This window comes from Arabidopsis lyrata, assembly GCF_000004255.2.
Source record: "Arabidopsis lyrata subsp. lyrata unplaced genomic scaffold ARALYscaffold_4, whole genome shotgun sequence".
Lineage (NCBI taxonomy): Eukaryota > Viridiplantae > Streptophyta > Magnoliopsida > Brassicales > Brassicaceae > Arabidopsis > Arabidopsis lyrata.
The window spans coordinates 10,111,723-10,125,501 of record NW_003302552.1 but is presented as its reverse complement, the minus strand read 5'-3'; the positions used below and the strand labels follow the sequence as shown (position 1 = coordinate 10,125,501).

Below are 13,779 nucleotides of genomic sequence, written 5' to 3'. Positions count from 1 at the left end.
GCATTCTTCTAAAGCTCAGTCTATTCTTATTGAGAGTCCCCTGTTATTAAAATCTGAACCACCTTAAAGGGACCATCTTTGTCTCATAACCTGTCCTTAGCCAAACGAGTTCACTAACGTTGCACAGCTTGATTCATGATTTTGAACTTAATGAATGTTAAAGGGATTGGTTGATTTTGACGCATTATGCAATTGAGTGTGAGTTGGATCTTTACAGAGCATGGCTAAAGTTTTTAAGTAGAAGTCGTTCACCTCGCATCTTAGAACTATTAACTTGGACATTGAGCTTAATTACTTCATCACATGTTTTGGTTCTGAGTCCCCAACTTCAAACCTCTCCTCCCGCATATGTTTTCTTGTTTGCTTGAGGGCAAGCAAAGACTAAGTTTGGGGGAGTTGATATGTCTATAATTTGCATGATTTAAGCATTCATTCTTCATCACTTTGTCATTGTTTCAATCACATTTCATCTCATTAGTAGTCGTTTTAATGTGTTTTGCATACTCAGGACGTTTTTGCATTAGGATTGCATGTGCATCGCATATTTGGTTGTTTTCAGGTACTTTGGATGCTTTTGGAGTTCAAACAGAGGAGAAACAGAACAGAAACTCAGAACGCTCAATCACTCCCTCAGCCAAAGCACTCGATCGCAACCCCGGAGCAATTTCAGAAGAAACCACTCAATCGCAAGATCGAGCAGAAGCTGTCATGAAGGACATATCACTCGATCACAACCCCGGAGAAGCCAGCAGCTTAGTTTCACTCGATCGTAAGCCCGGAGGGATCACCCACTCTACACCACTCGATCACCACCTTGTCATCAGAAGCCCATCTACTCATTCCTCACTCAACCAGACAAGCTGAGCATACGGAAGAGAAGAGAAGCTGAAGAAACCACTCGATCACCACCTCACATCATCTACTCGATCGCAAGGTCGCTGGACCATTCCATCTCGTCTTCACTACAGACCACTCGATCGCAAGACGGAGTTCCCGAAGCCCAGTTTGATCAGTTTCACTCGATCACAGGGAAGCCCATTTCAGCCCATCAGATGCTTGATCGCAAAGTCTCGTTGTGAAGACCACTATCCCGAACTTTCCTTATTTAACTTTTTTTCGCTTATATAAGCAGCCTCTAAGGGTTTTCCCTAGGGCATCCAGTCTTTTATTTTCAGTTTTTACCTAGACTTGTTTTCGTAGCCGCAGTGTGTTCTTCCTGCGACTTTGTATTTGCTTTCAAGTATTTTATAATTCAGTTTTTGTTTCAGTCTTTATCATTTCTTGTTATCATGTTTTCAATCGTTTCATTGCTATTGTTTTTTATTATGTCTGAGTAGTGAATTGTATTTCTGAGGATGGGATAAAGTAGTCGTGGTTGTTTTAGTCGATTTAGATGGTTGAGTTTAGATTGTTTGAATCCCTTCTGGATTAGTTGCGCTTATTGCTTGTTCCTTTCTGATCAACTGGAAAATGAATCCAGACATTCCCGCACCCAAAAGGTGTTTGATGGAATGTCTGATCCACTAATTCCAGAGATACTCGTCTCTATCCCAAGGTATTGGCCATTTAGAGCGGGTATTGGCTTTAACAAGTTGATTCGATATTGCCTGCTTAGTTAGAGATCGCTAATGGTGATTAGGTCTGTGTCTAGCTCTTCTTGAGAATTTCTATCACGGTGGTGAATTGATTTGCTTTTGAACTTGTTGTCAAGGGATAGTTTCTGTGAAGTTTTGTCAACCGTCTAAATAGATTAAGGAGACCACGCTATTCGATTACCCTGTCCTTAGGAATCTCACATCCATTTGATTGCCTGTTATCTTACCTGCTTTGTTATTCAACTGCCTGCTATTGCTAGTTTGTATTCCAGTTTCATTTTATTTCTGTTATTTCGCATTAGGACTGTTAAAAAACCACAACTCTCTGCTTGGCTTGACTTAGCAAATTCTGATCATATCTCATCTGTTTGCATCACACTAGATTGGATTGACACCCTAAAATACTACAACGACACGATAGTGTTTTAGGTTTAATTGATCTTTGAAAAAACCTATTATCAGCAAGCAATAGCTAAGTTTGGGGGAGTTGATGTCTCTGTATTTTACCGCTTTTAAGCACACTTTTCTCGTACATTTAGTTAAGTTTCATCTCTCTTTCATTGCATCCAGAGTCCTTTTCATAACATTTTCATCACTTAGTACGATTTGCATTGCATGGCATAGCATGTTGCATATTGGATGAGTTTCAGGTACTTTGGAGCTTATTTGGGACTTAATGGAGCAAAGAGGGCCCCAACACGACCTTGGAGCTAGACTTGGGATCGAGTTGGAGAGGAATGAAGTCGTTCAAGATCACCCAGGACCAGACTCGACGTCATGGCTCGACTTCACGTCGAGTAGGACGCCAGGAAGCCGCCTGGGAGCAGACTCGACCACATGGACTCGATGACACATCAAGTAGGACGCCAGAAGGAGCTACCTTTGAAGAATCACACGGGCTCGACGTGGTTGGCTCGACTTCACGTCGAGGGGGTGCTCCGCCGACTTCTTATTTTGTCCTGTAGCCAAATTAGGGCAACCTAGTATTCCTATAAATAAGGGTTCACGCTATTATCCAGCGGATATTTTTTTTACCCAGCAGATATTCCGCTGCTCTCTCAAAAACCCTAGTTTTTGTAATCGTTTTTCCCATTGAATCTTTGAGTTTTTGGATTTCGTTTCTTCATCAAAGTTGTAGATCTCCTTCTCTTCTATAACATACTTGCTTTTCAATGATTTCTGGGTTTGTGCAATTTTCTGGGTTTTTATGCATGATGTTCTTCAGTGTTCTTGAGTAGTGGATTAGGGTTCTTGAGGATTGGTTAGATTAGGTGTGGGATCATTAGTATATTTAGGTGGTTAAGTGTAGAATTGCTTGATTTCCCTTCTGGTTTAGTAGATCTTAATGCTATTTCTTCTCTGATCAATTGGAAATTGATCTCTGACATTTCCACGCCCACGAGGTGTTTGATGAAATGTCTGAACAAACTTTTCCAGAGATTTGCATACTCTAGCCCAAGAGATTGGATGTTTAGAATGCTTATTGACTATATTAGATTGAATCATAATGCCTGCTAGGTTATATTTCTTCAATGAGAATTGAGTATGAAAGTGATTTAGCTTGAGAATCTCTGTCACGAGAGTGGATTGATTTGTATTCGAATCTATTGTCTAGGGATAGCTTGATTGAGTTTGTTAACCACCTAGATAGACTAAGGAGACTGCTATAATCGATTACCCCATTCCTCAAGACCTTTTATCTCTATTGATTGTTTAAATCTTGTTTCTGTTAGTTTATGTTGCTTAGCTCGACCTGCTCTACTCGACCTGTTAGGCCTAGATCGTTTTTCTGCATTGTTAGGTTGTTAGTTTCTTTTCCAAAGCTTATGCATGATAGTTTCTGGTCTTTAGTTTACTTCTTGCTCTTGTTTACTTGCTGTTTAGTTCTCTTTCTTATGCTTTCGAATTCGGTATTCGCATGTTAAATTGGTTGCTTAGGATCAATAGAAACACACAAAACCCTTTCATAATTGGCTTGACTTATTTTTTTTCTGTGCATACCTTGAATGCTTGCAGTCACACTGAGATTGGATTGATAAACCTAATATACTACAATGGCATGTGTATTAGGGATTGATACTTGTTAGACAGAAAAATCCTACTATCAGCAACCACCAACTAAATAGGATGGTTTTATAATTATTAACAGATTAGTATTTGAAATAATCATATTGATATATAATGACTTACTAGCAAGCTTTTTCAAAGTGGAAACTGTTTTTGGATTTGGTTATCTTGTTTTAAATGCAAATGTAAAAAAGCTCACTCTTAATTGAAAGTATGGTACAGTGATGAAAACTAACAAAGCTAAATGTGTAAAAATCAATACGTGGATCAATCCCTAGCATGTATAAAATGTTAGAAATGTTGAAAATTTATAAGACGAGTATCTTTCTGGTTTGTTAAAGATGTTATGTGTTGAAATATCTTGCTTTACAACTATTTTATAAGGATCACGTTAAGTGGGTCAATCCCAAATTAAATCCGCCATGATGATTTTATGTTTATTAAATTAGATTATGCTCTCTTCTTTTTTCCGGAATATCATCTCCTTAAAACTATATGAATATCTAACTATGCCAAAAAACTTGTACGAAAACATTATGTAGGAGGTTCGACAAAAAACATTATGTAGGAGGTTGGAACTGTTGTATCTATTGTGCAGATAAACTCATATGATTGATTTTACATACTATGCGACATTCTTCCAAGTTATAATATGGTAATGACTCATATGATTGATTAGTAGCTTGATATGTTCAAATAATACGACCCAGATCTCTTTCTTTCTAGTTCTACTTTTATATGGTTGATTAGTATATTCACGGTTTCATTGTTGATTGTTTTTGATAGGCCTGGGAATTTGAACCGAATCGATTTGTCCGAACCGAACCGAACAGAGGTTTGGACAAATCGGTTCGGTTAATATCAAATAACTATAACTGATCGGTAAGAGTTCAAAATTATTTCGGTTAACAGAGATTTTCGGTTCGGTTCAGGAGAACCGAAAATAATAAAACCCTAACATAACCTAGATTTCTAGCCGCCCACTCTTCTTCTTCTTCATTGATGATGCTCTTCTCTTATTCTTTTTCTTTGATTCTTCTTCTTCTTTTCCTTGCCAACGTGATGCTCCTTCGTCAATCACGATTCTTCTTCTTCGATTCATTTCTGGGTTAGATTGGTCATCTAAATGTTTTCAAATTGATGGTTGGATTTGATTTGCTTTAGTTTCCTCTTGCATCTGTTCTTTGTGGTGTTAGATTTCAACCCAGAAATGACGAGATTAAGACTTGACGAGATTAAGACTTCGTTGATGATGTCCTTCTCCTTCATCGTCGTTTCTTCTTGCTTTTCACCATTTTTTTACAACTTTTTTTTTCTTTTCTAACACCCAAACAAACCGAAAAACCGAAATAGAAAAACCAAATAAACCGTGTCCGAACCGAACTGAACCGAACTATTAGTCGGTCCGATTCGGAATAGGTTTTATTTTCCGAATAACCCGGAAAACCGAGTAACCGAAACCGAATTAACCGTTCGGGTCAGAATCGCAGCCCTAGTTTTTGACTCCTAACTAGGATTCAAAATTTTAGTGGCAATCTATATTTATTTTCAGTTATATAACCTTTATTTCGCATTTTAAATATATATGTTTTTTTTTCATAATGTATATTCTTATATATTTTGACCTTATAGATCAGTATTTTTCACATCCAAACTATTCCTTTATAATCATTTTATGTCAATAATATTGTAAGCTCACTAAAGAATAAAGTTAACATCTATTCAAAAAGCTTAATATTAGTGACTAATGCATAGAACCTAAAAAAGAGTTTCATTGAAGTGTTTTAGATTGAACTTTGATTTAAATCTGTAATGTAAACACAAAATACAAATAAAAGAAAAAATAATAATAACCACTAGAATATCTCGAAAGACTGAAAAAAATAGATGGGAGATGCCATCTTGTAGAAATTGGTCCAAATGCAGAGACGGTCCAGTCTTTTTTGCTTTACCTTCACACCTAACAAAGACCTCACACACTACTTATCTCATCCCTTTCTTTATCTCCTTTTGAGGAGAAAAAAAAAGTGAACACAAACAAGAAAAACTTAAAGCTGCTTTCTTTTTAATCACTTCCCATTCATTTGCTAAGGAGTGACGGACCGTGGCGGTGTCCTTGATTCCCCGGGAGGAGTCTGACCTTCTGATCCCTTTGACGGGTCGTCAGACGATTGTCTTAACCCGTCATCTGTTGTCTCACTTCTGTTCACATCTTCAATCATTCGTAACACTTCTTGCATTACTGGTCGTTGATCAGGAACCGTTGATACACAAGCCATTGCGATTTGAAGAAGCTGAACCATCTCTTCCTCTATGTTGTGGTACCTCATCAGCTCAACGTCAAATACTTCAGCAGTCCATTCTTCTCGGACCACAGAGAGTACCCATCGGGGTAGATCAATGCCTTCTTCACCAAGTGATGCCTGGTTTGGCGATTTACCTGTCAATAGTTCGAGCAGTAACACCCCGAAACTGTACACATCCGATTTGAAAGTTACTTTCCGAGTCTCGAGAACTTCAGGAGCATGATAACCCGCCAAACGGTTTGGTGGAGTCGAGTTACTGAACAGTTGATTCAGTCCATAGTCAGAGACGCATGTGTCTTGGTTTGGGTGTAGTAGGATGTTTGAAGCTTTAATGTTTCCATGTACCAATTTGGCTGAAACGTGAAGATGGGCCAAGCCTCTCGCAGCAGTTATCGCTATTCTCATCCGGTTATCCCAATCTAACGGAGTTCGCCCTGATCCACGGCTCCCTAAAACAAACACAAAGCTATTAGCCAGATATTGCAGGTTAACTTCAAATTGTAAACACAGTTTCAAAAGACCAAAATGTTCCTAATATTAGCCAGAAATTGCAACTTAACATTATAATTCCCATCATAACTTAGGTTAAAGCTTAAAATTGTAAAAACAGTTTCAGTAAATGAAAACATTCATATATTAAAGGTTCTTTAAAACATTTCAGTTCCATCACTCATTTAGACAAAAGTTTACTTCAAGGAAAAGGGTTTAAGATATGCATGATGAGAAAAGCCCATGTGGAAGAGTCTTTTTCTTTTTCTTTATTCCAATCTTTAAAGAGTGAGAGAAAAGCAAAATTATGAAATAAATTATTATGACAATTACCAGACAGACACATAACAATGTCGGCAACACCTTTTCTATTTTAATAATTGCATAACAACTCCAGCTATAACTACCACAATTCAACAAATAAAAAAATCTAAAGAATGTGATGCAGTGTAATAAGAATGTTTTTCTTGCCAGCAAAGCATAATCACATTAGTATCCATCAGATGAATACCATCAAATCATCACTCCCTAATCTCACTAAGGTTCGAAATCTTAGACTATAACCATAGGAACTCAAAACCTAATCAAGATTCTATCTATCTTAACTACAATTCATAAGATATTCACACAATGTATCTAGCTTATAGTGTATTAACAATGAAATTGAACAAAATTGAGCAAGAGAATAGACACAAACCGTGAAGAAGAGCAGATAAGCTTCCGGTAGGCATGAAATCGAAAACGAGAAGTTTCTCATCTTTAGAGTAATAATAAGCTCTCAATGGAATCACATTTGGATGTTTGATTTTACCAATAACTTCCATTTGTGTTTCGAACTCTTTCTTCGACGCCATTACATCTTTAAGCCGCTTGACAACAACCGTGGTACCTTCCTCTAACACCGCCTTATACGAAGTTCCTACACTTCCTTTACCTAAAACTTCAGCTGAAGCTCTAAGCAAATCTTCCAAATCGAAACTATACACTCCTCCTTCAGTGAAAACAAGCTTATTCCTCTCTGTTTCACCTCCCATTCCCGATGATGTCCCCGTTACTTCGTCTTTCGAGGACGAAGCTCCCGGCGGAAGATCCACATTCCTTGTGGCTACTCCCGCCGGTTTCGGCTGCTTCGTCCTCGCGTCTTTGCTTCCTCTTCTTTTTCTTAAACATAAGAACAAAAGCAGAGCTAGCAAAAGAAGCGCCACTAGCGCGCTAGCGACGATTATTGCGACAATCGCAGCTTTCGAAAGCTTTGAGTTCTTGCCAGATAAACGTTTAGCAGGAATAATCGACGACGGAGATGGCGACGGAGACACAAAGAACGATTTACAAGGCTTTAACGGACCACCACAGAGATCTACATTCCCAGTAAACGATTCAGCTGAGAATCTTGACAATGAAGACGGAATCGAACCATTTAGATTGTTGTTAGAGACATTGAAATCGACTAAATCCAGACTAATACTTGGTAGATTCCCTGAGAAACCATTGTTACCAAGAAACAAACCAGTCAAGTGAGTGAGATTATTGACTGAGAAAGGAATCGAACCAGTGAAGTTGTTAGATGAGATATCAAGACGAATCAAGTTGTTTAAATGAGTAATACTCGCCGGAAACTCGCCGGAGAATTCGTTGTGTTGAAGATATAAGCTTCGGAGATGAGTGAGATTTGAGAAATCTGAAGGGATCTGACCAGAGAGACGATTAGAACGAAGACTGAGAACTCGGAGCTCAGTGAGTCGACCTAACGAGCCTGATGGGATCTGACCGACTAAACCGGTTCCGGGTAACCGGAGAGAGTGGATTGAGGATTGGTTCGAGTTGCATTCGACTCCGACCCAGTTACAAGCTGAGTCTGACTCGTTCCATTGAAGACGATTCTCGTGAGGTATTTGTTGAAGGAAAGTGAGGAGAGCTTGTTTTTCTGCGGTTGACTCCGAGTTGACTCGCTGAGTCAATAGCAGAATCGAGAGTAGAGAATTCAAAACACATGAAATTGATGCCATTTTGGGGGTTTTTTTTGGAGAAAATAACTAAGAAAAAAAAAAGAAGCTTTTGCTTCTTTCTAGTTTTGTCTGTTTTATTACAAGTGGGTTTGCTGAAAACCAGAAGTGGTTTTCCGACAAGAACCCATTTTTGGTTTTCTGGACTTGGAGAGAGAAGAGAGAGGGATGTGTGTGAGTCAATATGTGTGTATCTGTGGAGAGGTGTGGGATCGTGAAGTCTTTTATGAAGGAGAAGGAGAACGAATCAAATCTATCACGAGGGACAAATATGTTAAAACCAAAATATTATTTTTCTTTTTGCTCAGACAAAAAATATTAAAAGTAAAGTTTCTTTTTCTTTGTTTTTTTCATGGAAAATACTTCTTTTTCGACATTAAAGCTATTAATACACGTAGCTGGAAACAATTGAATTTTTGGGCTTTGATGATATTTGTTGAATTTAAAGTTTGATTAGTAGTATCTTCGAAGAGAAGTACAGTTGGATAAATTTCCAAATTTATTTATTTAATTATTTAAATTGCTACTGAATTATGGCATTAGGATTAGTGGGTAAGTTGTACTGTACACTAGATTTTAACCCGCGGTACACCGCGGGGCTATATTTTCTTAAAAAAATCAAAATGTAATTTGTTTGATAGATTATTTTGATTGTTAATTTTAGGATTTCACCCGTGGTATACTATCTTTTATAAATATCAACCCAAACCCGTCCCATCATATTACCCGTCCCGTGAAATTAAACATCATTTAGTTATTTTTCTTTTTAATAATACTTTTATTTAAAAGCTATATAATTCAAGTCAATTTAAAAATTTCTTTTAAATGGTTCCCATAAGATATATATACATATATATTAAATTTGTATAGAGTTGAAATAATATTAATATTACAAACTTTTTATATAATTTAAATATTATAAATATTTTTAAAAATATGCAATATATATTTTTTGTTATTGAATAAGAGGATATTATGTGTAAGAAATGTAGAAAATAAGAGTTTAATATTTTTATTATGGAGTCGCAAGAAAAATCTTTTATTTCTATACATGTTATTCGTTTATTAATAATAAAAGAAAACAAATCCTTTAAATTAGATATTAACTAAAATAAATGCACCATAATTACTTATTAAGTAACAACCAATAAATTTCACCAAAAAATAGGTAACAACCAATAAATTCTAAACGCAGTAATTAAAGAATGAGATATTAAAAAAAAATATCAAATAAGATATAAGAATCTTAAAATAATTGAATATCTAAATAATTTAATTGTTAGTGTCGATTTTAATGCCTTCATTAATGTGGATTTTTTTTTGGGAGACTCACAAAAATGCCCCTTTTTTAATACCCCTTTTCAAAAATGCCCCCTTTGGATGTCCATTTTTAAAAATACCCCTTTTATGTACAAAATGACTAAATTACCCTTCTTTTAATAAAAGATATCATAAATATATAAGGAAATATAACAAAATTAGGTCCACAAAATACAAAATATTTTTTGGCGGAAAAAGTGATCCCCCAATTTTTCCCGCCAAAACACTTGTAAAAATTTGTAAAACCTTTAAAATACCTTGTAAAATTTTCCCGTAAAATTTTTTCCCGCCAAAAAATTTTCCCGCCAAAAAATTTTTTTTGCGGGAAAAGTGATTCCGCAATTTTTTTGGCGGGAAAAATTTTCCCGCCAAAAATTTACAAGGTATTTTAAAGGTTTTTTACAAGGTATTTATAAGGTTTTACAATGTATTTTAAAAGGTTTTACAACGTATTTACAAGGTATTTATAAGATATTATAAGATTTTACAAGCTATTTTATAAGGTTTTTACAAGTTATAAGGGTTTACAAGTTTTTTATAAGGTTTTACAAGTTATAAATACCTTATAAAACCTTAAAAGTACATTGTAAAACCTTTTAAAATACATTGTAAAACCTTACAAAACACTTGTAAATACCTTGTAAAAAACCTTTAAAATACCTTGTAAATTTTTCCCGCCAAAAATTTTCCCGCCAAAAAAATTTCGCAAAAAAAATTACGGAATCACTTTTCCCGCAAAAAAATTTTTTTTGGCGGGAAAATTTTTTGGCGGGAAAAATTTTTACGGGAAAATTTTACAAGGTTTTTTAAAGGTTTTTACAAGTGTTTTGGCGGGAAAATTGCGGGATCACTTTTCCCGCCAAAAAATATTTTGTATTTTGTGGACATAATTTTGTTTCAAATAAGGGTAAAATAGTCATTAAAAATTAAAAGAGGGCAAACTTAAAAATGGACTCTCAAAGGGGGCATTTTTGAAAAGGGGTATTGAAAAAGGGACATTTTTAACAATTTCTCTTTTTTTTTTTACAGAGAAATATTTCCTAAAGATTATCACATTAATGACTCAGAAAATTAAGGAAGATATGAATTTATGATTCTCGAAATCATGTTGGTAATATCTTTAATTAATATTTTTCAAATTTAAATAATTAATGCTAATGGCATTCATCCGTAAATACATTCCAACTCCAGGATTTATTTGCTAAAAGTCATCCAAAAATGTATATATAGATTCTATTACCACAAAGATTTAAACTTTTTTATCAGTGTTCTAAAATACGCTATACGCTAGACGTACGACACAGCACCGTATAGTGTATAGACGTATATACGGCCGTTTATATGGTGGATATTTTTTATTAAATATATATATATATATATATATATATATATAATTTGGCAAGATATTCAAATATAGTTACAAAATTATAATAACAATAAACCATAAATATAGTAACATGATGATCCTATACATGAATACAAAAAAAATTAAAATTTTTAACTTTACAAAATATTTTGAAATTTTAAATAACTAGTAAGCATAAAAATAATAGAAAAGAATGACAATAAAGTTATTTTAAAGTTAATTATTATGATTAATTTTTTGAGAGTCAAACTAATAATTTTGTTAAATCATTTTTCCAAACATTAATAAAATGACATAGTTTTTGTTTTTGAGCATTTAAAAAAAAGTTCCGTATATGCGGAATTCACCGTATATACGCCGTATAATCGCCGTATATACGGACCGTATAGCTTTTACCTTATTAAGCAACTGTATAGCCATAATACAGTACGGCTTCCCACCGTACACGGCCGTATTTTAGAACACTGCTTTTTATTATACATAATGATCATCTTTTATCATCTTTTAAGTCTATCAGATCAACAAATAAAAGTAAAACATATAAACAAAGCCCACACATCCCACTTCCACATATAAATTTTAGACTCCAAATGTGAGTAGTTATTGAATTTGGGGTTCAAGGACTAAGTCTTTAAAACGAGGAATGAAATATGATGTTAATTTAGGGATTTATAATTTAGTTTCTTCATCTATGTTGCTAGAACTTGATTACCTTCATACTTTTATATTTTACAGATTTTAAGGCAGTAAAAAAGTTTGACTGAATACCAAAATAATCTACATCTTTCTAAAATGTATATATATATATATATATATATATATATATATATATATATATGAAATATGTTAGATTCCCCTAATATTTGTTTTTGTGGTGGTTTTTAGCTATTATGAAAATATGATATACATAAAGATCGTATCAAACTAAGATCAAAAGAAAAATTAAAACAAAACGTGTATGAATCTATCAAACTACGATCAAAAGAGTAAGTAATGATATGAAGCTGCTGAATCCTATCCAAACACTGGAGTCTGAAGCTGCGCTATGTGGAGCTGGTGATGGTCCCAACTGATTATGTGGAGCATTATTAACGGGTGAATTAGCCAACAGAGATGATGTAGGAGACGCAGAAGAGCTTGGTGATTGGATCGGTCCGGGAACCAGAACAACGACGGGACCCAACGAGGCCGGTAAGACATGGATTTGAAGTTTTTGTCCCTTCTTGCAGTGTACAGGAACTCCGCATATGAAGTGTTAGTGTCCCAGTTTGTTTAGACTGATTGAGTCAGACCCGATTTTGTATCTTCTTAGCGGTTTAGACGATTAACACAACTCGAAATCATTGTGAGTGACTTCTGTGACGTCGTGTAAGCAGTCACTTTCTATATGTTTTGATATGTTTTGTCCGCTCATGAAACACCGAATTAGTTTCAATGTGAAGAGCTTCTTTGCTGTCACAATATAAACGCATAGGCTGAGAGTGTTCCACACCAAGAAAAAAGAGGATCTCCTTTAACCACAAAAGCTCTTTACAAGTCATAGCCATAGCTCTATATTCAGCTTCAGCCGGGGAGAGAGAGACGCGAGACTGTTTCTTTGTCTCCCATGTAAGAGGAGAATTAGTGAATCACCAAGCATGACCATATATCCAGTAAGAGACTTACGAGTTTTTGGACAAGAATTGTAATCAGAATCACAATATGCATTAACTTGAAGTGGAACCATGGAAGACAATACAATACCTTGTCCTGGTGATGACTTTAAATAGCGAACTAAGCGCTGCGCAGCTTCCCAATGATCTATAAGCGGAACTTGCATGAATTGGGCAAGAATATTCACCGCATAGCTCAGCTCGGGCCGAGTATGTGTAAGATATACGAGACGACCAACTAGACGACGGTATTGATCGGGTGCTTCAAATGGTTCACTTGTAGAGACTAGTAATTTGTGATTTTGCTCCAACGGTGTATCAACGGGATGAGCACCAGAGAGACCACATTCCTCAATAATGTCAAGACAATATTTGCGTTGAGAGAGAAAAATCCCATCAGGTCCATGAGCTACTTCAATGCCATGGAAATATTTCAACAAGCCAAGGTCCTTCATCTTAAAATAGCGACTCAAATAGGTTTTAAACGACGAGACGACCGCCGAGTCATTCCCACACACAATTAAATCGTCAACATACACAAGAACATGAAGAACCACAGCTCCTCAGGAGTAAGTAAAGAGTGAGTTTTTTTTGTGAGAGCGAATAAAACCATAGTCGAGTAGAGCAGTAGAAAGCTTGGAAAACCAACATCTAGGAGCTTGGCGGAGACCGTAGATTGATTTCTTTAGCTTATAGACAAGAGAACCTGTAGATGGTTTCATGTATATGTCTTCGTCGAGATCGCCGTGTAAGAAAGCATTGCGAACATCTATTTGGTGAAGTTCCCAATGTTTAACCGAGGCAACGCCGAGAATAGTATGAACCGTTTGCAGCTTAGCAACTGGAGCAAAAGTTTCAGAGAAATCCACGCCCTCTTTTTGATGATTCCCGAGTCCTACTAAACGCGCCTTATATTGTTCAAACGTACCATCCAAGTTGAACTTAAGACGATACACCCATTTTGAACCAAGAGCCTTGACA

At 35.7% G+C, this 13,779-nt stretch overlaps 1 protein-coding gene across 1 annotated transcript; it reads right to left on the bottom strand.

Moving 5' to 3' along the window:
* Nucleotides 1–5,417: 5,417 nt before the first annotated feature.
* Nucleotides 5,418–8,784, bottom strand: LOC9316893 (probable inactive receptor kinase At2g26730). Its single transcript, XM_021028294.1, has 2 exons — nucleotides 7,155–8,784; nucleotides 5,418–6,417 (listed from the first exon to the last, which is right to left on the bottom strand). The coding sequence occupies exons 1-2, from the start codon at nucleotides 8,461–8,463 to the stop codon at nucleotides 5,750–5,752; spliced, it is 1,977 nt and encodes a 658-aa protein (XP_020883953.1). The 5' UTR covers nucleotides 8,464–8,784; the 3' UTR covers nucleotides 5,418–5,749.
* Nucleotides 8,785–13,779: the final 4,995 nt, after the last annotated feature.

Bases quoted from the DNA above. Each gene is read 5' to 3' on its own strand.
- LOC9316893 (XM_021028294.1), bottom strand. From the start codon at position 8,463: ATGGCATCAATTTCATGTGTTTTGAATTCTCTACTCTCGATTCTGCTA. The intron at 6,418-7,154 runs GTTTGTGTCTAT...TGTTTGTTTTAG, and splicing joins CTTATCTGCTCTTCTTCACG to GGAGCCGTGGATCAGGGCGA.